Below are 27,627 nucleotides of genomic sequence, written 5' to 3'. Positions count from 1 at the left end.
GCTTATTGGTCATAGTATGGATATAGTTAGTATGCCAAAAGTTTCCGGGTATCGTACTAAATTCGCCAAAATATGAAGTATACATGCAGAGGACACTATTTCTGTACTTTAGGGCCCATAATGCAATTATTCAGGAAATGGGTGTGGCTTCTCATCGTTTTCAGATTTTAAGAAAATATTGGAAAATATGACGCTGTTGCTGGGTCTGGAACTGGGACTGGTTGGATCGGCAGCGGGGAGGAAGGACAACCTGGGGAGCAAGCAGACACACATGAAGGCCCAAGACCCGGAGATCAGTGATGGCACTCCTCTGTGGCCTGCTCGCTCTTGATCTTTGGTCCCTCCTCTGCACCTCATCTGGTGTGGTGGTGACTGGTTCGCGGTTCTGATCTGGTTCCGGTTCTGTGAGAGGGATAGGTGTAGAGGGGGAAGGAGGGGTGGAGAGTATATCCATCAGCCTGGGCTGGTGCTGGGGGAGGAGTAATAAGGCACCAAGGCTGGAGGGCAGAGGGAACAAAGAGGGCCCAGACTTTCTGGCCACGTAGCACTCACAAACATTTGGAAGGTGTTTTCAGTCTGAGTGGGGACAGTTCCCTGTACATACCTTGTGACGTTTATCGATGGATTCCCTAGTGGGGAGTCAACCATGAACAGCTGTCTGAAGTATGTCTTTCTGTTCTGAGGGTATTGTCAGAGTCATGATAATTGGTTATTGGGGAGACCCGGGGTTGGTCATGTCATTGCAGAGTTTGATGAGAGCCTCCAGCGGGTCGTTGGTGTTGTTGGCTGGCACTTGGCTGTCCATGGTTCTTGGCCTGCCTCCCCACTGACTGCCTCGCGGCCCCCTGAACGGACTGGGTGGTGGGATGAGGGCTATTTCTGGGACGTCTGTGGGGTTGTCTGAATATGGGTCTTCGTCGTTATTGCTTGGTGATGGGGGGTTGTTGTTGGTGGTGATGGCCTTTTCCCTGCCGGCGTATGAATTGGGGAAGGTTCTAAAGGAGTGTCCCTCTTTCCCGCAGAGGTTACAGGGTCATGTGGAAGTACAGTCTGAGATGGGATGATCCCCTTTACAGTTTCTTCAGATTATGGCTGTGCTGTGGACTGAGCCCCTGTTGTTCCCCAATTTGATGGTACAGGGGAGGTTTTGGACTCCGCCCACTCCGGTCTTAACTGAACCAATGGCCCCAGTCCAGACGTTGTCTTTGTCTAGGACCCTCCTAGCCGGTGACTTGAGGGTGGCGAAGTGGTGTAACCCAACTTCTATGTCGTACTCTTGGATGCTTTCGTTATGGAATTGGACTGTGACTAACTTTTGATTCTGTGTCTGAAAGTGGAATTACTGTAAACTTTTTTTTATTTTTATTTTTTACTAACACACAATGGCTTCTTGTGGCCCTGGGGGCTTTGCCAGGCAGTTTAGGTCAGATTGCACAAAGCCCACACCTCTCTGGAGAACTGCCCTTCTGAATTCCAGGTGGGTCTGGTCTGGCGGTTGTTGTTGCTGTTCCTGCTGCTCCCTGGCGATTGGCGGCTCCATCCTAGGCAGCCTCCTTCCTCGGTTTTAGTGTCAGCCTTACCGCAATGTAGCAATGCATCGCTCTTGGGTTCATTCTGGTCATCTTCATTTGGGGGTGGGAGGAGACGGGTTCTGGTCTTGGTGTTGTCTGGTCCTGAGTCTGCTACATTCCTGCAGGCGGAGGAAGGACAACCTCAGTGAGCAAACACCATAAAGGCTCTGACCTGGAGGTCAATGGAGGCTCACCTGTGGTTTGCTTGCTCCAGGCGTAGGTTGGTATCTTTAAGGAGTTCCTTGCTCCGCTCCCTGGATGTGGTGGTGTTCTCTGGTCTGGTCTCTCTTTCTGGTGAACTACTCTGGGTGGTTGGTGGTCGGCTGGTCCTGGTTTGGTCGGTGGTGGCCTGAGGAGAGCAGATGGAGAAAAAGGCAGGGGAGTAGGACTGCAGGCCAAGTGTAGAGGGAGTACGGCTCGCCTCAGCAGCGTTCTACTCAAATCAAGGCCTGCAGTCCGTTGTCTGCTCTATGGGAAGCTGGTCCAGGTCGTTCTGTTGAGTCAGGTCGGACCATGGTCAAGCCACTGTTACTCTTCTCCTCCAGTCCTTCTGGTACCGGCTTAGTCCGCTGGACCAAGGAGGCAGCGCCAACCGTGGTCACACCACTGTTACTGTTGCTGTCTCCTGGTCCAAAGAAAAAGATAGTGAGAAAAGAGGGTAGAGAGAGAAACACAACCCCAGAAAATCTTCAGTACACATGCATGTCATTAATGAAGAGAAGCAAGCTTTTAATCATCTGCAACCATTGAGAATGACTGCCAGTGTAGGGGAGGTTGGATTATTGAGACTACCAAAATCATATAAATTGAAACAGCCATATCTGTAACAGGTGCAACAAATTTGATTAGCTTAGAAAAGGGTATGTTATTTATGTTTGTGTAACATAAGATTAATCAACCATCAATGTACATCAGTTACTAGGCCAATGCACTTTAACAGCTAGGCTACCTGCAGCCCTATACATACAGTTGAAGTCGGAAGTTTACATACACCTTAGCCAAATATATTTAAACTCAGTTTTTCACAATTCCTGACATTTAATCCTAGTAAAGAAAATTCCCTGTTTTAGGTCAGTTAGGATCACCACTTTATTTTAAGAATGTGAAATGTCAGAATAATAGTAGAGAGAATGATTAATTTCTGCTTTTATTTCTTTCATAACATCCCCAGTGGTCAGAAGATTACATACACTCAATTCGTATTTGGTAGCATTGCCTTTAAATTGTTTATCTTGGGTCAAACGTTTCGGGTAGCCTTCCACAAGCTTCCCAGAATAAGTTGGGTGAATTTTGGCCCATTTCTCCTGACAGAGCTGGTGTAACTGAGTCAGGTTTGAAGGCCTCCTTGCTCGCACATGCCTTTTCAGTTCTGCCCACACATTTTCTATGGGATTGAGGTCAGGTCTTTGTGATGGCCACTCCAATACCTTGACTTTGTTGTACTTAAGCGATTTTGCCACAACTGTGGAAGTATGCTTGGGGTCATTGTCCAAATGGAAGACCCATTTGCGACCAAGCTTTAACTTCCTGACTGATGTCTTGAGTTGTTGCTTCAATATATCCACATCATTTTCTTTCCTCATGATGCCATCTATTTTGTGAAGTGCACCAGTCCCTCCTGAATCAAAGCACCCCCACAACATGATGCTGCCTACCCTGTGAGACGTTATACTCAATGATTACTGCTACAGTGCTATTTGGGTTGTTAATCAGATTCGTCCCGACGTACTTGAGTTCTTCTCTTTTTTGCCTTTTTTTTCTTACATTTGAATTGTTTGACGTTTTACTCAATTTTTAGGAGCTAGTAACATAACAATTTCTCTGCACCTGCTATAACACCTGCTAATCTGTGTATGCCACCAATAAACATTGATTTGATTCTTACACATAAGCTCAAATCCTCGTCATTTTAAAGTCTACTCAACTCGCATAATAACGCTGATTCAGCCATTGGTTAAATTGGCTTTTTACAGTGCATGCTATTACAGTAAAATTCAGTAAAATACGAACCCCAATCTCTCATCAATTTAATTGATTACATTTACAATAACATTTTACTTTTTTTTTTTTTTACAGAATAATGCTGTGTCATTGGTTACTGTACTTACTTGCCACTAGCTGCCTGTAAGTTCCTGTCAAATTCATGGCAACCCCTTTAGTGTAAATTGAACCTTCGATCCTTGAATTGAATTTCAATGAATCTCCTGAATTGAAGTGGGGTTGACCCCAACCTTGTGTCCTACACTGGCAGCTTGACCCTAGGATCAGACTGTTAACCTTTTTCTCTCTTTGCACTCACAGGTTTTCACTGGTATCTTTGCTGGTGAGATGTTTGCCAAGCTGGCTGCCATGGATCCATACTACTACTTCCAGGAGGGCTGGAATTGTTTTGACAGCTTCATTGTGACCCTCAGTTTAGTCGAGCTGGTATTGGCTGACATTGAGGGTCTGTCTGTGCTCAGGTCATTCCGATTGGTGAGTAAGAAAAGGTGTGGATTGGAATGAGGGACCGTATTGATAACCCTATGGCCCTGATTCACAGCAGGTGGGGGAAAGGGTTCACTCTGCAGCAGAGTTAGCTTGACATGACTATTTCCCAAATACTCATAGAATATGATCAACATTTATTGAAATGTAACCCCCCGCTCATTCAATTCTGTCTCCCCTCCCCCTCTGTCTCTTGTCTAGCTGAGAGTGTTCAAGCTGGCCAAGTCGTGGCCCACACTCAACATGCTGATCAAAATCATTCACTCTTCTGTGGGAGCCCTGGGAAACTTGACCTTGGTGCTGGCCCTTATCGTCTTCATCTTCGCCGTGGTTGGCATGCAACTGTTTGGAAAGAACTACAAGGACTGTGTTTGTAAGATCGCTATAAGCTGTAAGCTTCCTCGTTGGCACATGAACGACTTCTTTCACTCATTTCTCATGGTGTTTCGAGTTCTGTGTGGGGAGTGGATCGAGTCCATGTGGGACTGCATGGAGGTGGCCGGCCAGAACATGTGCATGATCGTCTTCTTGATGGTCATGGTCATAGGCAACTTGGTGGTAAGAAAAACAACCATTGAAATATGGGAGAGACTCTAATGACACAGTTGACAGTTAAACCGACAAGCAAAAAAATAAAATTGACCCTTACCTTAACCCTAAACTTAATTAAGCAAACCCTTAACCCTGACCCTAACCTAATTTTGTATACAATTCTGAAATTAAATATTGGTTTGGGCGTCAGTTGTCCTCATAGCCTTTTCCTTGAAATTATCCATATTTGAGTAGCAGTTTCTTGCATACCCTACTTTTTTAAGATCAGGCCTCTCTTTACTTAGCAAATTTGAACTAAGTAGCGTTTCTGCATCCACATGTAACTCATCCAATAAATATGGTTTGAGCCTTAGCATTTTGGTCTGGTTAAGCCTGATGTCAGAAAGTTACGGTTAGTGACACATCTGCTTAGACCTTCTGTATATGCACGGCCCTCCCCAGGTGTTGAACCTGTTCCTTGCCTTGTTGCTGAGCTCGTTCAGCGCAGACAACCTGGCACCCTCGGACGATGACGGAGAACAGAACAATTTGCAAATAGCTGTCGGTCGAATAAAGACGGGGATTGCCTGGGCCAAGGTCTTTGTAGCCGAGGTTATGAAGAAGGTACGCTGTGATGTCATGTCATCTATGTTCTGTTATGTATGGCATCACTCTTATGTCATTGTTGAATTGTTTCTGGGTTGTTTTTACACCAAGACAAACCCCTGTCCCAATGTAGTTGAATGCCAGTAGTTTTGTCCTGACTGATTTTTAAATATATTTCTGATTGCGAGGAGGAGGAAGAAGCAGAGGACGAACAGAAGCCTCTTGATGAGTTTGACGAGAAGCTTAACTGCATTGCAAACCAGAAGGGCATAGACATCAACCGTGAGTTGGACTACATCAACGGCACTACCAGCGGCATCGGCAGCAGCGTGGGCAAGTACATGATCGACGAGGACCACATGTCCTTCATCCACAATCCCAACCTAACCGTGTGCGTTCCTATTGCGGTCGGGGAGTCAGACTTCGATAACCTCAACACTGAGGACTTCAGCAGCGAGTCAGACGCGGAGAACAGCAAAGACGTAAGTATGGAGTGATGGGGGTGATATATTCTTTGTATGTTATTAAAATCTAGAAACATATACTTTTGGGTGGGGGCATAGGGTTATATATGGGGGAGGTGGGTGGGTGAGGAAGGTGATTCATCGGGAAAGGGGGAGGGGTGTTTTGGGTGCTTGGTTGGGTGGAAGCTTTGACGAAGTTCTGTTGGAGATTTAGGAGAAGTTGTGACTTTATCAAATAAAGTGGTTTCATCATTCTCTGTGAATTGGAGTGATGTGTTAGCATCCACTCCTCTAAGATTGCTCATACTTCTGACTTCTTAGAAGTTACTAGGTTTTCACAGAATGTAAATAAATTAGCTAGCTTCGAGTAGCTGAATATGTCATCACCACATAACTGCAAAAGTGACAAACTGACACACATTCATATTTCTTAAAAACAACTTTATTTCAAGGAGTGCTATACTGCACAGGTGCAGCTCGTTAATTGAGGTGATCAGGTGTTTCTTCGTAGCTAGCTTGGTGGCCATAACACTGCTAGCTAGCGTGATCAGGGGTTTGTATTGGAATGGCCGTTAGAAAGGCTTCTTTCTGTATAGACCCTCTTTGATTTAGCTAAACCTCACCTAACTTAACATGTTTCATAGCTAAACCAACAGAATATATTTTTCAAACCTAGATAGCTAGCTACTGAAACAAATGCAAACAAATCTGTAACTCATATCAGAAATCAGAACAGTAATAGCTTATACCATTCAAAAGATACAGCTACTTTAGTAATCGCAGTCTTTCACAAGTTGAACCGTGGCTAATGTGTTTGCCTTTATCCGCCACCAATTCTCCTGATGAGCAGAAGGAGGTAATGTATATGTTTTGTTAGCAAATGCAAGCTACAATAAGCCAATGATGAGACTGTGATCATAGAAATAGTATTCCTAGACGTGGAATAGCCCCCTGGGCCATGGCATTTTGACTTCCCCCTCATGGGTACACTCAATATGGCTGACATGGTATGCTGAATTGCTACGTTAACATGGAATGTTCATTCAAATGATGATGTGGCTTTGTAATGTCAATTGTTTTGACTGTGAATAAAGCACAAATTGAATGCTGTACTTCCAGCTTTATTTTTTGACCATGGGCACACTCAAAATGGCCGTCGGTCTACCATCACTGACCCATTGACTTGAATAGGGATGTCCATTCTAGGAATTCTATTTCTATGACTGACTTTGACGGTAATGTATAGCTACGTTTATGTTAGCTAATACAAGCTACAATATGCCAATGATGAGAAAGACTGACTTTGTGACTAAATAGGATTTAGCTAAGTGTGTCAACAAAGTGCTTACTTTCACTTGCGCATCTTCCTAGAAAAAGTTAAACTTCAGAAAAGCAATGAATCCCAGCAAATATTTATTTGTTATAGCAAAACCTCATGCCTCAAGGTCATTAGTATGCTTGCTCCCTATACTAACCACTATTGCTATCCAGCATATTCCTTTTAATTAATGTGCTTGCTTCAGTAAGACCACTACTGTTAAATAGCTGATGCAATCGCTCAAAATTTCTTTAGGAAATGTACCTTTTCTAGTTATAAATGTAGCATGATGCTTTGCAGAGTAGCCAAATACATGCCGAGGTTCTTGGGATTGCAGTCAATGTACTGTAGTAGATGATGTAATGGCTTAGTGTGTGTGTGTGTGTGTGTGTGTGTGTGTGTGTGTATATATATGTAATGCGTGTCTTTTTATCCACTCATCAACACTGGACTGAGCAGTGAACACAGAGCGGTGAACACAAAGGGGTGAACACATGAGACCGTCGGATGACCTGACGTTTCAGAACATTTGTTTAGACATGGCAGTACCACTGACTCTGCAGACTGACAGTCAGACAGATGAACACAGCTTTGTGTCTGTGAACGTGTGGGAAAGGTCCTCCTCACTTGTACAGTATGTGGATATGTTGGGGAGCTCTGATGCTTGGGTCACCTTGACCTGGTTTGCAGGGGGAAGGCATGCAGCAGCTTCAATACCTGTACCAGATCCCTAGTCTGCTTCGCTCCCTGTCTCCACCAACCACACGGCAGGCTGTCTTGCAGCTAAGCCAGTGACAGCCCAGCCCTGCAATGCTTGGATGGACACAGAGCCCCTGTCAGCCAATCAGGGATCTGTCTGGCTGTTTGTGTTAGAGAGAGAAGGGGGAGAGAGAGAGAGAGTGTGTGAGAGAGAGGAGCACAGTCCTGCTGAAGATTCAGGATTCTAAAGTGCAGCGTCATTCTTCAGTGAATTGGATTGGCTCTGTGGGTGTGCGTATGTGCGTGAATGCTTGTGTGTCCTGGTTCACCTTAAGTTATCGTTCAGCTGTGAGATGATTTATTAGGTTGGCTAGACCAGGCATATACTGTATGTCTGTTTAAATGTTTCTACCTAAGCTGGTCGAGATCAGCCTCAATACATTTACATTTTAGGCCTATATGTTGAATCCTCTCCATAACCATTTCTCTGTAATCAGATCAAATAATGCTTTGGTAATAGTGGTTGTTTGTAACTCACAGACACAACAGTCCAGCATCATTACAATGAATTAGACATGAATTTAAAAGCCCAGGCACATATGTTAAGGCAATCCTTCCCCCACCTCCCTTTAACTAACATGTTTATCATATCAATTCCCCTCTTGAGTGTCACATGTTTATGTCCTGTGCGTCAAGTAAATGTTTTTACCACTGGATCTAATGCTGTCTAATTGCATAAAGAGCAACAAATCATGCATCACTGTCAAATCTGCAAATGCATATTTATCAGTGACCAGCCCTATTAATGTAATCAATCAGCAGCCGAGATGAATGACTAGCTAGTTAGTTAATATTGCTAATAATACTAATGCCGGGGCAAATAGGCAAGGTTACCCTCAACTCCATGGTTGGAATGCAAGAGAATGTGTTAAACATGCAGACAACATTTAACATCTAACCTACAACTGCAAGACAGAGTTTTTCCTGGTTTGGTTATGTGGCCTTTAAATCATGATGCTTATGATCTACTGTATCCACCGAAAGGGTGAGCGGGTGACTAGTGGATGCTATTGTAGTCAGTGGGTACCACTATGCAGTATCTTTGTACATACTAGCTCATAAAACCACCGAATGTTCAGTGATGTTAGGAATTTAATTTGAGGTTCCTCCTCTCCTATATCTCTCCTGTTGTCTGTCTCAGCTTGATGACACCAGCTCTTCGGAGGGCAGCACCATAGACATCAAGCTTGACGTGGAGGAGGTGGTGGTGGTGGAGGTTGTGGAGGAGTTCCTGGACCCAGACGCCTGCTGGACAGATGGTAACTAAGAACTTACAGACACAGTCTTCAGTCTGGCCACAATAGCACTTAGCATTTAATTTATGCTAACTGATATCAATTTAAGCCATGCCAAGTGTGGGTCTGTGAGTGTCTGTCCTCATCTCCAGTCTGTATGTCATAATGAGGGCATTTTGTGTGCGTGTGTAGTCAATTAAGTGTACATGCCCTAAACTTATTCATCTGTATCAGTAACTGTGTGTGTGTGTGTGCCCTCTTCCAGAATGTGTTGCCAAGTATACGTTTTTGTACTTGCCCATCGACCATGGCTGGGGGAAGCACTGGTGGTTCCTGAGGAAGACAAGCTACCTGATCGTGGAGCACAACTGGTTTGAGACCGTCATCATCTTCATGATCCTGCTCAGTAGCGGGGCGTTGGTATGCAGACACACACACACACACACACAGTTCACCTCATACCACACCATTACGTACTGTCTTACAGAAACCATATCAGTTCTGACAGAATGTACTGAAATGTAATAATTAAATCAAGAAATATTTTATTCCCCCTTCTTGCGAAGTGTAAGTCTTAGCGAGATCATTACTTTTCCTTTATACTGCGACTGTTGCTAATGGGCAATATAGTGCTGTAATACACCAGCCTTTTAACTTAAGGAATCCAGCTTAGGTTGCAGCTTTCTGGGAGACTGTAGCCAAATGGTGATTCAGAATACTTACGTGTTCAGGAATGGACAGAGGGATATAGGATAGTGGGTCTGAGGGGACTATTAACCCTACAGTACAGAGAGCCTGTTCCATCACATACAGTAGCCTACCTCCTTTCACTGCTGTGGGCTCTATGTAAACACCACACATTCTGAGAGGATTCAATACATTGTTGTATCAGAGAGAATTCTAAATTCACATTCACAAAATTTGCCATGAACGTAGGGCAGTATCAACTTTAGCACAGTTGAATCACAAGACATTATAGACGCAATAAGTAAGTAACATTGCTGTAGAGAAAAAATACTGTGGCTTTTTTATATAATGTAATTCTTTTTTTGGATGATATTTGCTCATGCTCCCCATTGCACCTTTAACACTGTCATTTTAGGATAATTCATATTTCAACAGGAAAAGCAAACGTCAAAACCAGCTAAAACACCTTAGAAATATTAATAATTATTCATTAATTAATAACCATAGAAAGGGTCAGGAGTTTTTTAGATGGTCAGGAAAAACTCAGAGGCATAATCCTAAAACAAGACGTCCAGTCACGTCAGTGTTAACATGCTGGTGTTCTGTTCCCTCCCGCAGGCCTTTGAGGATGTGTACATAAATAAGAGGAAGACCATCAAGATTATCCTGGAGTACGCCGACAGCGTGTTCACCTATATCTTCATCCTGGAGATGGTGCTCAAATGGGTGGCCTATGGTTGGGTCAAGTACTTCACCAACGCCTGGTGTTGGCTGGACTTCTTCATTGTGGATGTAAGTAACTTCTCCAACAGACTGTTATTTCCTGCCCCCTCTTAGGATTTTCCCCCACTTCTTTTGTGCTGGTCTCTCTTTCAATATTTTTTTTTATCTCTCTTGCTTTGTCTTCTTCATGTTCTTCTTCTCTGGCTATCTGTTGTCTCTTGCTCTTCTCTCTCTCTGTGAGAGATGACGAGCTTTAGTGTCCTCCTCCCATGTTGGATGCTGTTTCCCTTCAAGCACATTGTAGCTGTAACTAGATTACTATTTGTTCCTGATCTGAGACGACTTTGATAATAAAGGACTTGAATATCTCAAATGATGCTGCAGTGTGGCCATTGAGCACTGATCGCAGATTCTAGGTTATGAACAGGACATTGAATCATTGCCTATTGACATAGACCATTTAGCCGGCATAGCAGAACCCTGCACATGAGAGTGGTGTAAGTTAAGCCACCTACTTTTTAAAACCGTGTCTCTTTATTTCCCAAACACAATTCAACACAATCATAATCGCTTTTTTGTTTTTATAATCCATTTAAGCATCTTTTAACACTGGCTTAACACCTAACAAACCATTAAAAAAAACACTTAACAGGCCAGGCCCTGTTGTTACGTCATATCCCAGCGACAACGCCTTGCATTACACCTGGGAAGAAAACATTTAAATTTTCTCAACTTACCCCATGGCCATTGGCTCAACTTGCTTCAAGGCAAACATTTTGACTATATTAGCCCACACAGCTACAAGGATGCACTTTCATGCTAACTTAAAGAGTCCCCAACTGATGTATAGAACAATCTTAAAAGTATTACTTTGGTTTAGATACAAGCATCATGAAACCTCTAACACAATACATTCATTTGACTTGTTGAAAATCTGTTTTTTGGACCTAACTTGCTTACCACTTTTCTTCCTTCACTGACTCCATGAATGATGACCTCTGCTTAAATATTTGGTCAAATTATAAATTTTGTGTATGGTTTCCTAGAAACAAGGGTGGCTCAACATACCCCTTTGTCTGACTCTCCCCTATGGGGGCATATACACATATACAGGGGTGGAATGAGTGGTGACAGGCAGGACGTGTGACGGGGACAGTCCCCCCCCCCCCCCAAAAAAAAACAACATTTTTAATGTTTACATTTCACACATCACAATGCCACACTAGCTGCTTGACATGATTTTTGCAAATCCTTTCAAATGAAACTGTTCCATTTCTCAAAGGCCATCCAACAGTCCGCCCCCCCCTCCCCCCCTTCACCTGCCAGTATCACATTATCATGGCCATGAGAGACAGAGGGGAAGTGAGCTCAAGTTTTCTAACAGGTGTGGTGTCCCGTGGTCTCTTTGCCTCTCTGGCTCCTTGCTCCTCTCTGTCCTGTAACTACTCTACATCTTGGGTCCCGTGGGTCTCCATATGTAGGCTATGGCTCCCTCATGAGTACAAGTTTTGTTCTAGAATAGAATGAAATGTGAGTATGAGATGGCTCAGACATGTGCACATTCAACCTGTACCTTCTCTCGCAGGTACCTGTAACAGTGTATCTCTTTAAATTAAAAGGAATGTTGAACTGCAGTCGAAAAGGCTTGGGGGCTGGTGGTTGAGAGGCCAGGGTAAGGTTCTTGTGGTTTTGTCTCGGGACTCTCCCTTTCACAGGTTGTCCTCTCTCCTATTCGTCCCCACAACTGCCCTCACCTTCCTGGCTCCCATTCTCCATTCTTATACTCAACTGGTACTTTGTGAGTTGTGTGAATAGTGTGCGTATACTGTGTCAATTTGAGTTAATATTTAATATCTCCAATCAAATGTCCCCTGTTTGATTTGGCTACCTCTTTTTCTCTCTTCCCTTATTTCTCCCCTCTTTTTCTGTCAACCACATGTTTCTAACAAGGTACACTGTAAAGCCTTTTTTTCAAGCTTCCCCTGCCTCTCTAAATATCCAGAAAAAAATTGGGCCACCTATTATTCCTTGAACTCTGCAGAAGATTTAACCGCTGCTAAACTTTACTCTCTTTATATACAGTTTGTGTACATATTGGTACATATGCATACATATATAAACATGCATATATATGTATAAATATCTATATGTGTTATTCATTTTCTCCAGCAAATTGGTCCATCTGTCTCTGTTACCAATTCTAACTGTTTGGACCCTCTCTCTTCCTCTCTCTCTCTGTGTATAGGTGTCTATAATCACTCTTATAGCTAATGCGATGGGCTACTCCGATCTAGGGCCCGTTAAATCACTACGGACATTGAGGGCCTTGAGGCCCCTTAGGGCCCTGTCTCGCTTTGAAGGGATGAGGGTAAGATCTAAAACACCAGGCAGCTGATCCATCTGCATGTCCATTCATTAGTTACAGAACCCATGCATGCTATAAGGAACTAGAAAGCCAAAATAATGTTACAAAAGCCATATGGGGCATATTAAGAAATAAAAATATGAAATTTAACACAATTCTGTACAAAAGGAAAATGCATGCAAAATACTACACATGCTCATCTATGATACACTATTTGCATGAAAAGATCATTTCAGAAAGTCATGATGCAGCTGATATGAAAGCAATGATTATCTCAAGTATGGATAAAGTATGCATTTGAAAGCAATTCCAGGTTAATTGTAATGTCAAACCAGAGAATAGATGTGGAACTTTTGAAAGAAGACTGGAGAATGAAGTTACTCATCCCATATGAATGAATGTCATTTTTAACTGAAACTGCCCATGTATTGTACTTATTTTAGAGCCTTTACTTCTACTATCGAGAGCTTTCAAGCAAGAGATCCTTCCTGTACCATGTTCCTTTATCTACTTTTTCACAAGTCTCACTCAAACATTCCAATGTCACACATGACTTACAAGAATCACCCCAACAAACTTGGCCCCATGTGGGTATTCAGTGGGCTAGTTGGGCATGGGCTATCCCACACCAGCCCAAACCGGGCTAGCCATCACCAGCCCAACAAAGGCTGGCACACACAAATCACTCACCAGCCCTAAATCACAGAGTTTTCTAACCCAGAGGCCAAACAGGCCAATACTTCTGGGAACGCTTCTCGACACAGGCTCGACAGACCAGACCGGGGTTTGGGATGTCAATGAGAGAAGTGAAAATTTCATCCTTAATTGTTCATTTAAAAAAAAATAATTTCTAAAAAACTTTTAAAGTAGCTGAACATCCTTGTAGAAGTGAAAAAATGACACATTTAAATGTTGGTCAAAAATAACTTTATTTCGAAGGAGTGACTTTGATTTGATGGCCTGCACATGCGCAATTTGGCGCATGTGTCAAACTGTTTCTGTGCATGAGTTTAGCTAGGGGATTTCTATTGGAGAAGCTGTTTCTGGGCATCTTCATACTGAACCATCTTTGCCGAAATGGGCTAGCCATCACCAGCCCAACACAGTCCAGCCCACACCAAGCCCAGCACGGGCCAGCCCACACCAAGCCCAGCACGGGCCAGCCCACACCAAGCCCAGCACGGGCCAGCCCACACCAAGCCCAGCACGGGCCAGCCCACACCAAGCCCAGCACGGGCCAGCCCACACCAAGCCCAGCACGGGCCAGCCCACACCAAGCCCAGCACAGTCTAGCCCACACCAAGCCCAGCACAGGCCAGCCCACACCAAGCCCAGCACAGTCTAGCCCACACCAAGCCCAGCACAGGCCAGCACAGTCTAGCCCACACCAAGCCCAGCACAGTCTAGCCCACACCAAGCCCAGCACAGTCTAGCCCACACCAAGCCCAGCACAGGCCAGCCCACACCAAGCCCAGCACAGGCCAGCCCACACCAAGCCCAGCACAGGACAGCCCACACCAAGCCCAGCACAGGCCAGCCCACACCAAGCCCAGCACAGGCCAGCCCACACCAAGCCCTGCACAGGCCAGCCCACACCAAGCCCAGCACAGTCGAGCCCACACCAGCTTCTTCATAACATAGAGGCGGGGGCTCATTCAAATATTTGTGGGTGTGGTGTGCACACAGTTATTTTTGTGCAACCATTACTGAGTGTCATTCCAGTTTAAGAATTGCATTGTGTGATGCCCCAAAAAAGTATTGACTTGTCGACTGCCAATGAAGAAGTGTTTCCAAGAACTTAAATAAGTGCATGTGGCATATAAGGAACTTAACAGTTTCTCTTGTAAAACATATATGTATGATAGTAACAACTTGGTTGTCTAAAATGTAACACATTTGCTAAATACCTTTAAGATTGGAATATTATACAATTTATTTAAAGCTACAAATTGTAACTTTTTAGGCGACCCGACCAAATTTACTGAGAAATGTGAGTTATGGATCTTTAATTCCCGTTGAAAGCAAGTCTAAGAAGAGTTCGATATGTTCTATGTGTGCTATTTTTATGCTTTCTGTTCTGAACTTTCGGTTTTGTACATCAGCTGAATATACAATATTTTTGGTTATGGAAAATATAGTTCACAGCGGTTTAGATGGTACAATAACTGCTTGTTTTGTCACATAAACTGAAGTTAGGCTAACTAATAGAATTTTAGCAACCACGAAATGGCGGCACGATTTCCGCATAGTGCATCTTTAAGTAAATAAGTTATATTTGAATAGATACCTGGCCTGGGGCCAATGTGGAGCCGATGAGCAAAAGCACATTGGCTCAGTTTGGGCAGTACAGGGGGCCAATAGCTTAGCCTGCATAGGGCCCACATCGTGCCAATGTGGTCATGTTTGCTGGTACCAGTTTCCAGTAAACATCATTATAGAAAACAGAACATGTTTGCTGAGCCATTGGACAGGGCTTATTTGTTGAAGCATTGGCACGTGACGCCTACACCAAGTGAGACGCATAGTAGCATTTCTCACAGTTTAATTTACCATAGTCTCTTATTGGTTTTAAGTTTCAGGTAGTATCATCAGTCAATTTCCTGTGAAGAATTTTACCACTGGTTGTTATTCTTGAAAATGTTGGTCTTGTGTCCTTTTCCAACTTGTAATTCCTACACAACCTCCAATATGTACAATTCAGATCTGTCTACTGTTCTCCCCACATCCCTAGTTATGTCATGTCATCAGAGTTTGGTGAAGTACTGTATATCAAGCATCAGAATTACTGTTTCTGTCTGGACTTCATCTGGCTGTAGCATTGTGTTGCAAAATATATTTATTATATCTGTATCGCTGAACCCGTGTTACAGCGTGATTTGAACTTTAAAGGCAATGTTCCTGTGTTAGAGGAGACTGCATTCACAGTATGTCAGCTTACTCAGAAAATACCTTTCAATGATCTGTCTTGCAATCTGTAACGCTTCAGCGATACAGTTTGAATAGAGCCCTCAACCTCCATAATACAGGATCATTGTGCTATTATTTGACTGATAATGCCTGAAATATTTACATACAAGCAATGCACATACTGTATGCCAGAGAGCCATGTTTCCCTTCTTGACAACAGCAGTTGACAATAACAGATAACAACCACTGACAGTAGTAGGCATAGTTATGAAGAGGGAACCAGGTACATCTTCACATCATTATGAAGTCCATTTAGTGATGTTAGCTCCCTAGTGTACTCATCTAATCAAATTGTATTTGTCACACTCACCTTGCAGTGAAATGCTTACTTACAAGCCCTTAACCAACAATGCAGTTTTAAGAAAATACCTAAAAGAAAGTAAGAGATAAGAATAACACATGATTAAAGAGCAGCAGTAAATAACAATAGCAGGGCTATATACAGCAGGTACCGGTACAGAGTCAATGTGCAGGGGCACTGGTGTTGGGGTAATTGGGGGGGGGGGGGTTCAATGCAAATATTCTGGGTAGCCATTTGATTAGCTGTTCAGGAGTCTTTTGGCTTGGGGGTAGAAGCTACTTAGGAGCCTCTTGGGCCTAGACTTGACGATCTGGTATCGCTTGCAGTGCGGTAACTAAGTGTGTGTTTAGTTGAGGTCTTTTGCCATAACCACAACACATTCTGAGGGAAACTCAGTCCACTCATCTCAGTTCTGATTGTCTTGACAAGGTGGGAACATGACTCTGTACATGTGCCTGTATGACTGTGCATGCCAGGCTCAGCTTAGATGTCTGTCTGAGAGCTGCTGGGTGTCCTGCATTAAAACATCCAATGTACATCGTCAGAGCATCGCACTGTGTGCTGCTGCTGACACCGCCACAACCTATCCAGGCATCTTTACTTTCAAGAGTGTACTCATTAAAGGTTTCAAATAGGTACACCAAAATTCAAAAGGCACTTGCACATCTGAGCAATCTGATTTGCAGGTGCATGGCAACAGTTGAACAAGATGAAGGAAAAAGGAAGCCGCACACTGGTCTTGGTAGTATCACTGATATTTAATAAGCTTATGTATCGGCCTCACGGCCTTCATCCGATCTTTTGTGATTTAAAAAAAAATGTGCACCCTTATGTAGACCTGGCCCCTCCCACATCCGTTCTACACATCGAAAGGGGTTGGAGGCAAAGGAAAAACAAATAAGTGCTACCAAATATAACAATATGCATTTCATAAATATTACAAAAGTGTATAAGTATGACGTATTAAACACTTCTGTAAAACCACAATGAGGATATAGCAAGTTTTCATTCGTCATTGGGTACATCATACAGAAAACATCAGAGTAATCTTAAATAGGCACATAATTCATGGTCAAATAGGTACACCAAAACTGGGACCTCAAAGTATTCACTGTGCTTCACCCATTTTTTTTATTGTCACTTACACAAGATAGATGCAGTGAAATGTGTTGTTTTACAGGGTCACCCATAGTACAGCGACTTCTGGCACAAATTAGAGCCTTGCTCAAGGGCGCATCGACAGATTTTTCACCTTGACAACTCGGGTATTCAAATCAGCAACCTTTCGGTTACTGGTCCAACGCTCTAAACACAGGCTGCCTGCCGCCCCATTTTAACACCAGTATACCTCATTGGTGACGTCAGTTGTATATGATAGAGTAATAGCAACATAGAAGTAGTAGTCAAGATAAACCAAACTGATGTGCAAATCACATAAGGTATATGACCTTTATCCCTGAGAGGGAGTGGGTTTATGTTTATATATATGTGTGAGTTGTATCTCATGCTGCTCCTGTTTCCTTGGTTACGTGTGTAGGTGGTGGTGAATGCCTTGGTTGGAGCCATCCCCTCCATCATGAACGTGCTGCTGGTGTGCCTCATCTTCTGGCTCATCTTCAGTATCATGGGGGTCAACCTGTTTGCAGGGAAGTATTACTACTGCTTCAACGAGACCTCAGAGGAAAACTTTAAACCCGACGTCGTCAACAACAAGACTGAGTGCTTTGCACTAATCAACGCAAATTACAGTGAGGTCAGGTGGAAGAATGTCAAGATTAACTTTGACAATGTGGCTGCAGGATACCTGGCACTTCTACAAGTGGTGAGTTCAAGGTGTTTCCTATCAATGTTTTGACTTTTAACTCATTTGGCCCTCCCACTGTGGAGGTCAAAGTTGGACATTGAGCAGTACTTAGACTACAGGATTCAATTCTCATATTTTTTTCAATCAATGGCTTCTTACTGTACCTCTCTCTTTCATCTTGTAATTTTCCTCCTTCCTCTTCAACACCTCATTCTAATTTTCCTCTCTTTCTGCTTTACCTTCATTCTTCTTCCTCATGTTTCTTTTGCCTGTTTTCTCACATGACTTTATATATCCCCTCTCTCACAGGCCACGTTTAAAGGCTGGATGGACATAATGTATGCGGCCATTGATTCTCGGAAGGTAGGCCTGTCACATGCATGAGATTTGTCTCCCTTTTGTTTGTTGGTTGGTATTGTGTGAACAGATGTAACATGTTCCAGAAGAACCTACCAATACTAACTTGTAGCGAAAAGGGCTTTTGAACCCACAACTTGCAATGTAATGAGGGACAATTTGGAGCTTGAATGTCTTTTTCCTGCTCTCTGTAGGTGGAGGACCAGCCGATCTATGAAGACAACATCTACATGTATATCTACTTTGTTGCCTTCATCATCTTTGGCTCTTTCTTTACCCTCAATCTCTTCATTGGTGTCATCATTGACAACTTTAACCAGCAAAAGAAAAAGATAAGACCTATTTTCCTTATTCCATGGACCTGTTGATAAGATAAAACTAGGTTAAGAAGAGGTTCCCACATTCTTTGGCTCAACAAGGTTGTAACCAGATGTTTTCTTGTCTCCCTTTACTTTGGAGGTCAGGATATATTCATGACAGAAGAGCAGAAAAAATACCACACTGCCATGAAAAAACTTGGCTCAAAAAAACCACAAAAACCTATTCCGAGACCACTGGTGAGTCTCTTCCTATGGTTTCTTTAGCCCAAGGGCTGCTTTGGGGAGGGGTATTAGGAGTTCTAATTAAGGTAACATTCAAAATACATGTCAAACTTAACTTTAATAACCAACAGACCTTCCAGAATGTACCCTAACAAAATGTGCCTTGCTTTGATTTGTTAAATCTACTAACTCTCTTTATCTTTCCTCCATAATGTTTTCTCTTTTCTCTCAGAATAACTTTCAGGGCCTGGTATTTGACTTCGTAACGCAGCAGGTGTTTGATATATCTATTATGATGTTGATCTGCCTCAACATGGTGACCATGATGGTGGAGACGGACGATCAGTCAGAAGATACTGACACCATTCTCTACTGGGTCAACTTCGTCTTCATCGTTGCCTTTACTACCGAGTTTGTGTTAAAGCTCTTTGCCCTTCGCCACTACTACTTCACCATTGGGTGGAACATCTTTGACGTGGTCGTGGTCATTCTCTCAATTGTTGGTCAGTAGTGATTTCATCCCTTTCCTCCTACATGCAGTTTGCCTATTGAGTCCTAGAACTTGCCTGGTATTTGAGTCCTAGAACTTGCCTGGTATTTGAGTCCTAGAACTTGCCTGGCATTTGAGTCCTAGAACTTGCCTGGTATTTGAGTCCTAGAACTTGCCTGGTATTTGAGTCCTAGAACTTGCCTGGTATTTGAGTCCTAGAACTTGCCTGGTATTTGAGTCCTAGAACTTGCCTGGTATTTGAGTCCTAGAACTTGCCTGGTATTTGAGTCCTAGAACTTGAGTTGTTGTTTCAATTACTAGAATTGCTATGTTTTCTTTCAAAAATAATCTGTGTAGAAATATCACATAATTATGAAATTTAAGGCTTGGGAAAGTGAGATCATATGTTAACACCTCCCCCTAGTGGCCCAACAGTCACAGGACAGTTTGTATTATTTAAAAATGTCTATATGACAGTGTTATGGATTTAAGGAAACATGCTAAAAGGGTTGCAGAACATACCAGCAATAATACATTTCTCCCTATCCTCTTCTGTCTGCTTCTCTATCCAGGCATGTTCCTCGCAGACATCATTGAGAAGTACTTTGTCTCTCCAACCCTCTTCAGGGTGATCCGACTGGCTCGAATCGGCAGAATCCTGCGTCTGATCAAAGGGGCCAAGGGCATTCGGACTCTACTGTTTGCCCTGATGATGTCCCTTCCTGCTCTGTTCAACATCGGGTTGTTACTCTTCCTGGTTATGTTCATCTTCTCTATTTTTGGCATGTCTAACTTTGGCTATGTCAAGCATGGGGCAGGAATCGACGACATGTACAACTTTGAGACATTTGGCAACAGCATGATCTGCCTGTTTATGATCACTACGTCTGCCGGCTGGGACGGTTTGTTGTTACCCATCCTCAACTACCCCCCAGACTGTGACCCACAACTGGAGAACCCAGGTGCACCGAATACAGGCGACTGCGGCAACCCCTCGGTAGGGATTTTCTTCTTCGTCATGTACATTATCGTCTCCTTCCTAATTGTGGTCAACATGTACATTGCCATTATCCTTGAGAACTTCGGCGTTGCAACTGAAGAGAGTGCCGACCCGCTCAGCGAAGACGACTTCACGACCTTCTACGAAATATGGGAGAAGTTCGACCCAGACGCCTCGCAGTTCATCACCTATGGCAAGCTTGGTGACTTTGCAGACTACCTAGAGCACCCGCTCCGTGTTCCAAAGCCCAACACTATAGAGCTGATCTCCATGGACTTGCCCATGGTGAGCGGGGACCGGATCCACTGCCTCGACATTCTGTTTGCATTCACCAAGCGGGTACTAGGCGATACCGGAGAGCTGGACATGCTGAGGGATCAAATGGAACAGCGCTTTATTGCGGCGAACCCGTCCAAAGTGTCTTATGAGCCCATTACCACTACTCTGAGGCGCAAGCAGGAGGACGTGTCGGCCAAAATCATCCAGCAGGCCTATCGAAACTACCTGGCTAGACGTGGCTTCAAATGCAAGCGCAGACCGGCCAATAACAATAATGTAAAGAATGGTGGGACGAATCCGGAAAAGGAAAAGAAGGAGGGCACGCCCTCCACTGCCTCTCTCCCCTCCTATGACAGTGTAACCAAACCTGACAAGGAAAAACAGGATGAGAATGAAGGAAAGGCAGGGAGGAAGGAGAAGGGCAGAAACCAAAAATCCGTCAGGGAATCTAAGTGTTAGAATATTGGAATAATAATAACAGTAATAACAATAATAATTATAATAATGTAACTTCAAGCAAAGCGAGAGGAAACCATCTAACCCACACAGATGTACAGATTATTTCATTTGCAAGAAAGAAAAATAATAATATTAATAATTTTGTTTAAAGACTTCATACTATTGATGCAGAGTGAAGCAGCTCCGTCTCTTACAGCTTAAAGAGACTTGAACTTGATTTAAACCAAACATAATCAGCGTACTGTGTGACATTGTTGCATCTAGACTACTGATCTTAACAACATGGAATGAAAAACAGACAAAATATGAAAGAAATGGGCAGTTCCCTGACTGGTGGACTACACATAAGGAACAGAACTTTTCACTAAGAGGAATGAATGAGAAACGCTGATAAGGGATCTAATGTGTGGGATTCCCGCCAGCAATGGATTCCCATGGAAATACAGAGTTATGCAGGAAAAACATGGAAATACTGCTCGACTTGAGGAATCACCTTCGAAAAGGAGTCAGAAGGGACTCTGTATCATTGAATTTAGTCATTCATGGAGCACATTTATGTACATTATCAGTCTATATGAACAAACAGAAGAACAGCTGAGGAGAGAAAGACAAAACCCCATAGTAGCCTAAAGTAAGGGTTTTCCATTTGGGTTGTTAATGCTGAATATAGTATCTCCACATCATTTGAGCGGCAAAAAAAGGTTTAAAAAAACAACAAGAATCAACAATTTTCCCATGTCACATAACTCTTCCTCACCTTCTATCTTTGTTATACCCACATCAAAAGGCTTTTACTACATGGGCTTTCACACCAATTTGTTAAGGGGCTGTTGATTAGGGAGTCATCTTGGGCCAAGGGCTTACATTTACTCAGTCATATTTCCAAACAAATACATAAATAATTGTGCTTGTTCAATGCATAGAAATGACTTGCATGATGGCATGTTTTGATCAGAAATCTTGCATGAATAATCATAGTCCACAAGACACTAATACTCAGACCACAACAGTGGCTCGACCATAGGTTTGAGGTTGTCCACTGTCAAAAATTCAACGTTAGAAGTAAATCATTAGTATTATGATGAGAAACTTTGTGTGGAATGAATACCAACATTGTGGATTGTATGAGGAGAAATACAAAATGTTATTGCTGCTATGGGATGCAGAAGAGAAGGGAATGGATGTCTGTGTGTATGTATTATTGAGTGGATTTGGTGGATCGTTTTAAATCTTTAAAAGCTTATATATAATTTGAATGCAGCAATATCACATACCTAATCGACCATGCCATCTGCCTTTGTTTTTGTGTTGGATGAGGGCATTGTGGGAGTGTCTAAGTGTGCAGGAAATTGATGTAGCAAGGTGGTTTCCATTTCTGTTTTTTCCTCTAAGGGCAATTTAGACTGTTCTACAAGGTTTAAGTGTAGAAAGAATATTGTATTTCTGTTTCCAATAACTGCTGTTTTATTTCCTTATCATGTGCTGATTCATTTGTACATGTTGTTATGGTTATCTAGTCTGTATCATTTTAACATGTATTTTCAGCCATTTCTTTAATGTGGTTGAGAGAGTTAATCTTGTGCTAGGAGATTAGAGAAAAACAGAAATTGGTGTATGTGGAGAAGCCTTGTTGCTCATCGTCACCCCTTGTCCTTGGAATGGGAGTGGGTGAACAGTACCCCCTGCTGCCTATTCTGTTTTTTGCTGTCATTGTTAGACAGAGATCCTAGAACTGTACGCAATGCTTGAAGAGTTCACCCCTTTATCTCAGGAGATATTACAGATGTATTATAATGAGCTCTGCAACTAAATGCAAGTTAATGTGATGAGAGTATTTATGAAACACTTTTTCCTATGATTTTGTGTGATGTTATGCTACCCTATTCGACAATGGTCTCGGCTGGCAATAGCTAGGGCAACCAGTCTATCAGGGGCCACTTTAGAGCTTCCTGTAAAAGACATTTAGAAATATAGGGCTAGAAGCATCTCAGTGAAAAAGCAACATTTCGCTCGCTTGTAAGGGCAGCGTTTGTATCAATAGTAAATTATATTAGTGGTTGTGTAGCTATGGATTTAGGTTAGGTCTGAATAAAATACAACAATAAAAATAATACTGCTCACCCAAATATCAGTCATTGGTACTTAGGAAACAATGTGAGGAGATGTCATGAAAGGGAAAATGGATATGTTACTTTGAGCAGAACACTAAATTCTATGAGAGGCAAAACAGGTATGTGAGCACGAGAGAGCAAGCCCCATAATCCGAAATTTAAGAAAAATGTGCTCCAAACCTCTCATCAGCCATTCTACTCCACTTACCTAGCAAGTATATCTCGTAACAAATACCAAATAATGAACAGAGCACTTGATGCATTGTAAAGGTACTGTGAGCCGTAACACGTTAAGAAGACCCCCAAGCTTTTGCACTTCCTGTTGTGCAGTGATGTCACTACCTTCCTGTTTATGAATAAATCCCCGATCCCCTTCTCAAGTTCTATGGTCTAGTTGCTGCATGAGATCTCCAAAATCAGTGTGGGTGTTAAGTTGAACCAAATAAAACTCTGAATGATAAGCATAAAAGCAACTGCTGTCCATTTTTCTCCATCCCCATCAAGGATATACATGTATAAATGTATAAACAGAAAAATGTAAAAACCTTAAATCAATTTGAAAAACAAAATTAGAAAAAATTATGTACAGTTCAGGCTGTGTTGTAAACGGCACAAATTGCTGAAGTTAAGAATGAACTTTTTAAGAGACTATAAATAATGTAATATATCATTTTATTTTATGCGTGCATGCATGCGTAGTTTTTTGTAAATACAGAAATACTTAAACTACTGCTATTAATCTAATATGAATAACCGTAAATAGAATGGCTTCCAGCTGACACCCCTTGTCACACTTGTTAGACTCTGACACATTTGTTTGGTGGAGTAGATTTTTGGAGTCACTTTTCACATTAAAAAAGGGAGTAAATAAAAATCTATATTAAAAAGAAAAAACGATATAAATAAAAATCAATACATATATAGAGCTATACACACACACACACACACACACACACACAGAGAATATATAATATATATATTCTAATATATGTCCTCAACTCTCCCTTCCGCTCCTTGTACTGGGGAGAATGCAGTGCACCCGACTGTAATAACTCCCATTTCTTTTTTGTGTGCAATATGTTCAGTGAATGAACAGAACTCTGGCCTGCCCAGGATCACTATGTACTGGGGAACAGCGTACAATGGCTGCTTGCTGAGGATTGTGTAGCCTGCGTTGGTGAGAGGATTGCACTACCAGCACACCCTTTTGTACATGTCTGAAGATGTCTTGCCCACAACTTCTCCCACCTCTTCCCGCTGAATATAAACACACAAACACATACATACGGTACACACACACACTCTCCACCCTGAGACAAGCCGGCGCTGGCCGGTCATTATGCCCCGGTATCCTGAGCCTCAGGTCGCCTTGTGTGACAGCTTTTTACTTGTTTTAGCGCTGACCTTCCTCCAGGTTCCCCCTAAACAGGTTCCCCCTAAACACACCAGTGCAGTTTGGATTTATTGTTATTTTCTAAACAATGCATCTGATAATTTCAAGGTTTATTGCTTTTGTTATTTCTATTTGTTTCTTGGTGCAATATCTCTTAATGGCATGTGCCTTTCAGCTGCCTTTTTAGACTTTACAATACATCAGTAAACATGATATATCCAAACCCAATGGTTTAGTGAATCACAATGGAGAGAAAACATCACCTAGACGAGATCAACAGAACTAACATCTTATAGTAATCTATTGCAAGTGCTCTCTCTGTATTCTGTTCACTGATCATTTAGCTGGTGAGAGAGCTTGCCTTCTGTTTTACACTTGGGTTCAATTCTGGTGTGGATTTATGAAATTATTTATGTAGCCTTTATTTTGTAGCATGACTGAGACCTGTTATTTGTTGGGGTTTTTGTGTTGCCAAAAATATTTTCTTAAAGCTTTTTGAGTGTCATTGTTATCTCTTGCCACTAATACAGTCAGAGAGAGGACAGTGTTGCACAACCACTTGGGACTAAGTGAGAATCAGTGAAAGATTGTCTTCATTTGAGCACGAATCAATTTCCAAACAATAAAGCAGCCTTCCAGTTATGCTTCATAGTGGTGTCTTTTTTTTCTAGAAAATGATTAACTACAATTTATGTATATACATGAGGAAAAAGTTTCTCATTTGGTTTTCATCACAGACTTTAAACAAAGTTCAGTGTAGATTTACAGTAATAAACAGAAAGACTAGTCATCTGAAATCACAGCAAGGTCAGTGGTGGATCTTGTCTGCAAGCATCTAACCAGTAACTGGCCATATCTTTATTAAAAGGATAATACCTCAAGTAGCACAGCATAGTGTGGTGTGCTGTGTGGTGCAGTGGTGTGAACTGAGATGTGTGTGTGTATAAAGTGGCCCACTGAATGAGAGAGGGAAGGAAAGACAGAGGGTAAAAACTGTGCTGCAGTGCAGATAGATGAATGCGGTGGCCTGGGCTGAGTCAGCAGCAGCCTGCTCTCAATACTGTAGTGTACTGTAGACCTCCCTCCCTCCCTGTCCCACAACCTACTGCACACAAGGGGATGGGGAAGGAAGTAAGAGAGGAAAAAATACATGAACTGTAGGAAGACGGAGAGATGCTGGGATTTATTAATGTGAAAAATGAATGCCATGTATTTCAATGTAAAAAAAATACCTGGGCATATCTAAACTCATATGTGAATGCACAATTGTAGACTCCTAAATCATACACACAAACAGACATTTTGTAATAGACTCATATGATATTCTAGTTTAAAGTGGCACCGTGCCCTGCTCCTTATCTTTCTCTCCTTCCCCACAACTAGCGCTTTGAAAAGTTTATGTAATTATACTTTCCTGTGGATATATTCTCACATTCCTACCGCCAAAAGGACCAAGCACACAGACAAAAAACCGGTAAACATAATATTTTATTCAACATTTTGGCTTATAGAGGGTGTGAGAAGAACCTTTCTTGATTCAAAATGTTAATTCCTGCCGGATGTAGTGTTATGCATTTCAACGTCGGGTTTCCAGGCAACGCATGACATATTAACGGGAATAGTTTTGGAATGCGGAGCCATTGGGCGCGTTGGAGTGGTACACTGAAAGCAGCCGACTGTAGACGGAACATATGCACCGACGTGCAGTTTCTAGGAAATGCAATAATGGCAGACATGGAATTTGCCTAAATAGAGCTCGCCAGCGTGTAGTCCTAAAACACGGAAATAAATTACCGCTGGTTCGTTCAGCCATTCCCATGGGAAAAATTAACTGGGAAAGAATACAGTTTTGGAATAAAGTCTGAATTTAACACGCTTAGGAGAATTTATACGTTTTGTTCCATGAGATAATAGCAGTCAGATAACTTGACCTTTATGAATTATGAAGCCTTTATGTGGTTTATGTTATTTATTGCATACATTCTTCTAAATTCACAAAAACCGACATTAGCTGATGAATATGATCTCATAGGACATGATTTCCTAAACCTGTGTTTACCACATACCTTATTTTCGGCGTTTATACAAAAACGCCTCTCCTCTTCCTCATAGGCTTTGTACAAAGAACCATGGCAGAGTTAGTGCCTACAATAAGACACCATTACTATTTCTCTCGATTGTCGATGAAGGGGATGCTATCGAAATACCACTTCTCCTACAGGAAGCTGAACATGATCAACATGGCGCAAGGAATGAATATTTTGATAAGGAAATTGGATACAAGCCCAAGCTCTTTCGAACATTCACAAGTCTGGTTTTGTATTTCTCTCAAAATATAACCAGGTAGTGAGTGCATAGGCTGGCTACTATAATGAGAACATAGGTGTTTTTGCAGCATATGGGAAATGCTCTGTTTGCCATTACTTCATGCCCCTGTACCTTCCTCATTTTTTGTGATTGTGCAACATGGAATTATAACAGATGTGACTAAATGGAGTCCAAAGATTTTTACTGTATGGTAATTGATTGCATAGCAGCATCACTACAGCATGCAGTGTATTTATTTCATTCTTAACATTTGTGTTGCTTTTGTCAGTAAGCATGTAAAGAACAGAATTGGATTCAATCACGAAGGACAAAAACACTTACTGTACAGAAAATGATTAGAATATGCATGTACATCAGTTCACATAAGTTACTTGGTAAACAATATGCATTGCAGTCAAATGTACTTGGCATTTGATAACTGGTGTCTGGGGTACTTGCTCATTAAGGACCGGTTTCTCAGTCACAGATTAAGCCTCTAAAATTGTCAGTGTAGAAATCCCCAACAATAACCCATTTGTAGCCCACAATGTGTATTACATTTTATTCACATTTAGACAATCAACACATTTTCATTTGTTTGGTGACAATATAACAGACAATACAAATTCTAGGCTATAACATGGAACACAACATTACAGTAATATCAAGATTTAAAATTTTTATTTCACCTTTATTTAACCAGGTAGGCTAGTTGAGAACAAGTTTTTCATTTACAACTGTGACCTGGCCAAGATAAAGCAAAGCAGTGCGACACAAACAACAACAGAGTTAAACATGGCATAAACAAGCGTACAGTCAATAACACAATAGAATAACATTTTCAAAAGTATATATACAGTGTGTGAAAATG

General features: G+C 42.2%; 1 protein-coding gene across 2 annotated transcripts in view; it reads left to right on the top strand.

The window, feature by feature from the left end:
• Window positions 1–25,091, top strand: part of LOC135541882 (sodium channel protein type 8 subunit alpha-like) — a 152,867-nt gene extending 127,776 nt beyond the window's left edge. The window contains exons 15-28 of one of the 2 annotated variants that reach the window (XM_064968340.1): window positions 3,873–4,046; window positions 4,260–4,616; window positions 5,052–5,213; window positions 5,384–5,677; window positions 8,878–8,995; window positions 9,237–9,391; window positions 10,277–10,450; window positions 12,627–12,749; window positions 17,552–17,836; window positions 18,128–18,181; window positions 18,370–18,507; window positions 18,628–18,732; window positions 18,950–19,220; window positions 19,780–25,091. In XM_064968340.1, coding sequence (XP_064824412.1) covers window positions 3,873–4,046; window positions 4,260–4,616; window positions 5,052–5,213; window positions 5,384–5,677; window positions 8,878–8,995; window positions 9,237–9,391; window positions 10,277–10,450; window positions 12,627–12,749; window positions 17,552–17,836; window positions 18,128–18,181; window positions 18,370–18,507; window positions 18,628–18,732; window positions 18,950–19,220; window positions 19,780–20,945 — 3,576 coding nt within the window. In that variant the 3' untranslated portion in view covers window positions 20,946–25,091. The remainder of the gene's footprint in view (window positions 1–3,872; window positions 4,047–4,259; window positions 4,617–5,051; window positions 5,214–5,383; window positions 5,678–8,877; window positions 8,996–9,236; window positions 9,392–10,276; window positions 10,451–12,626; window positions 12,750–17,551; window positions 17,837–18,127; window positions 18,182–18,369; window positions 18,508–18,627; window positions 18,733–18,949; window positions 19,221–19,779) is intronic. The other variant, XM_064968338.1, reaches the window with a different exon arrangement.
• Window positions 25,092–27,627: the final 2,536 nt, after the last annotated feature.

The sequence above is a fragment of the Oncorhynchus masou genome, chromosome 6 (assembly GCF_036934945.1).
Source record: "Oncorhynchus masou masou isolate Uvic2021 chromosome 6, UVic_Omas_1.1, whole genome shotgun sequence".
NCBI lineage: Eukaryota > Metazoa > Chordata > Actinopteri > Salmoniformes > Salmonidae > Oncorhynchus > Oncorhynchus masou.
Note: the sequence above shows the minus strand (reverse complement) of the source record. Positions and strands in the feature narration are given on the sequence as shown.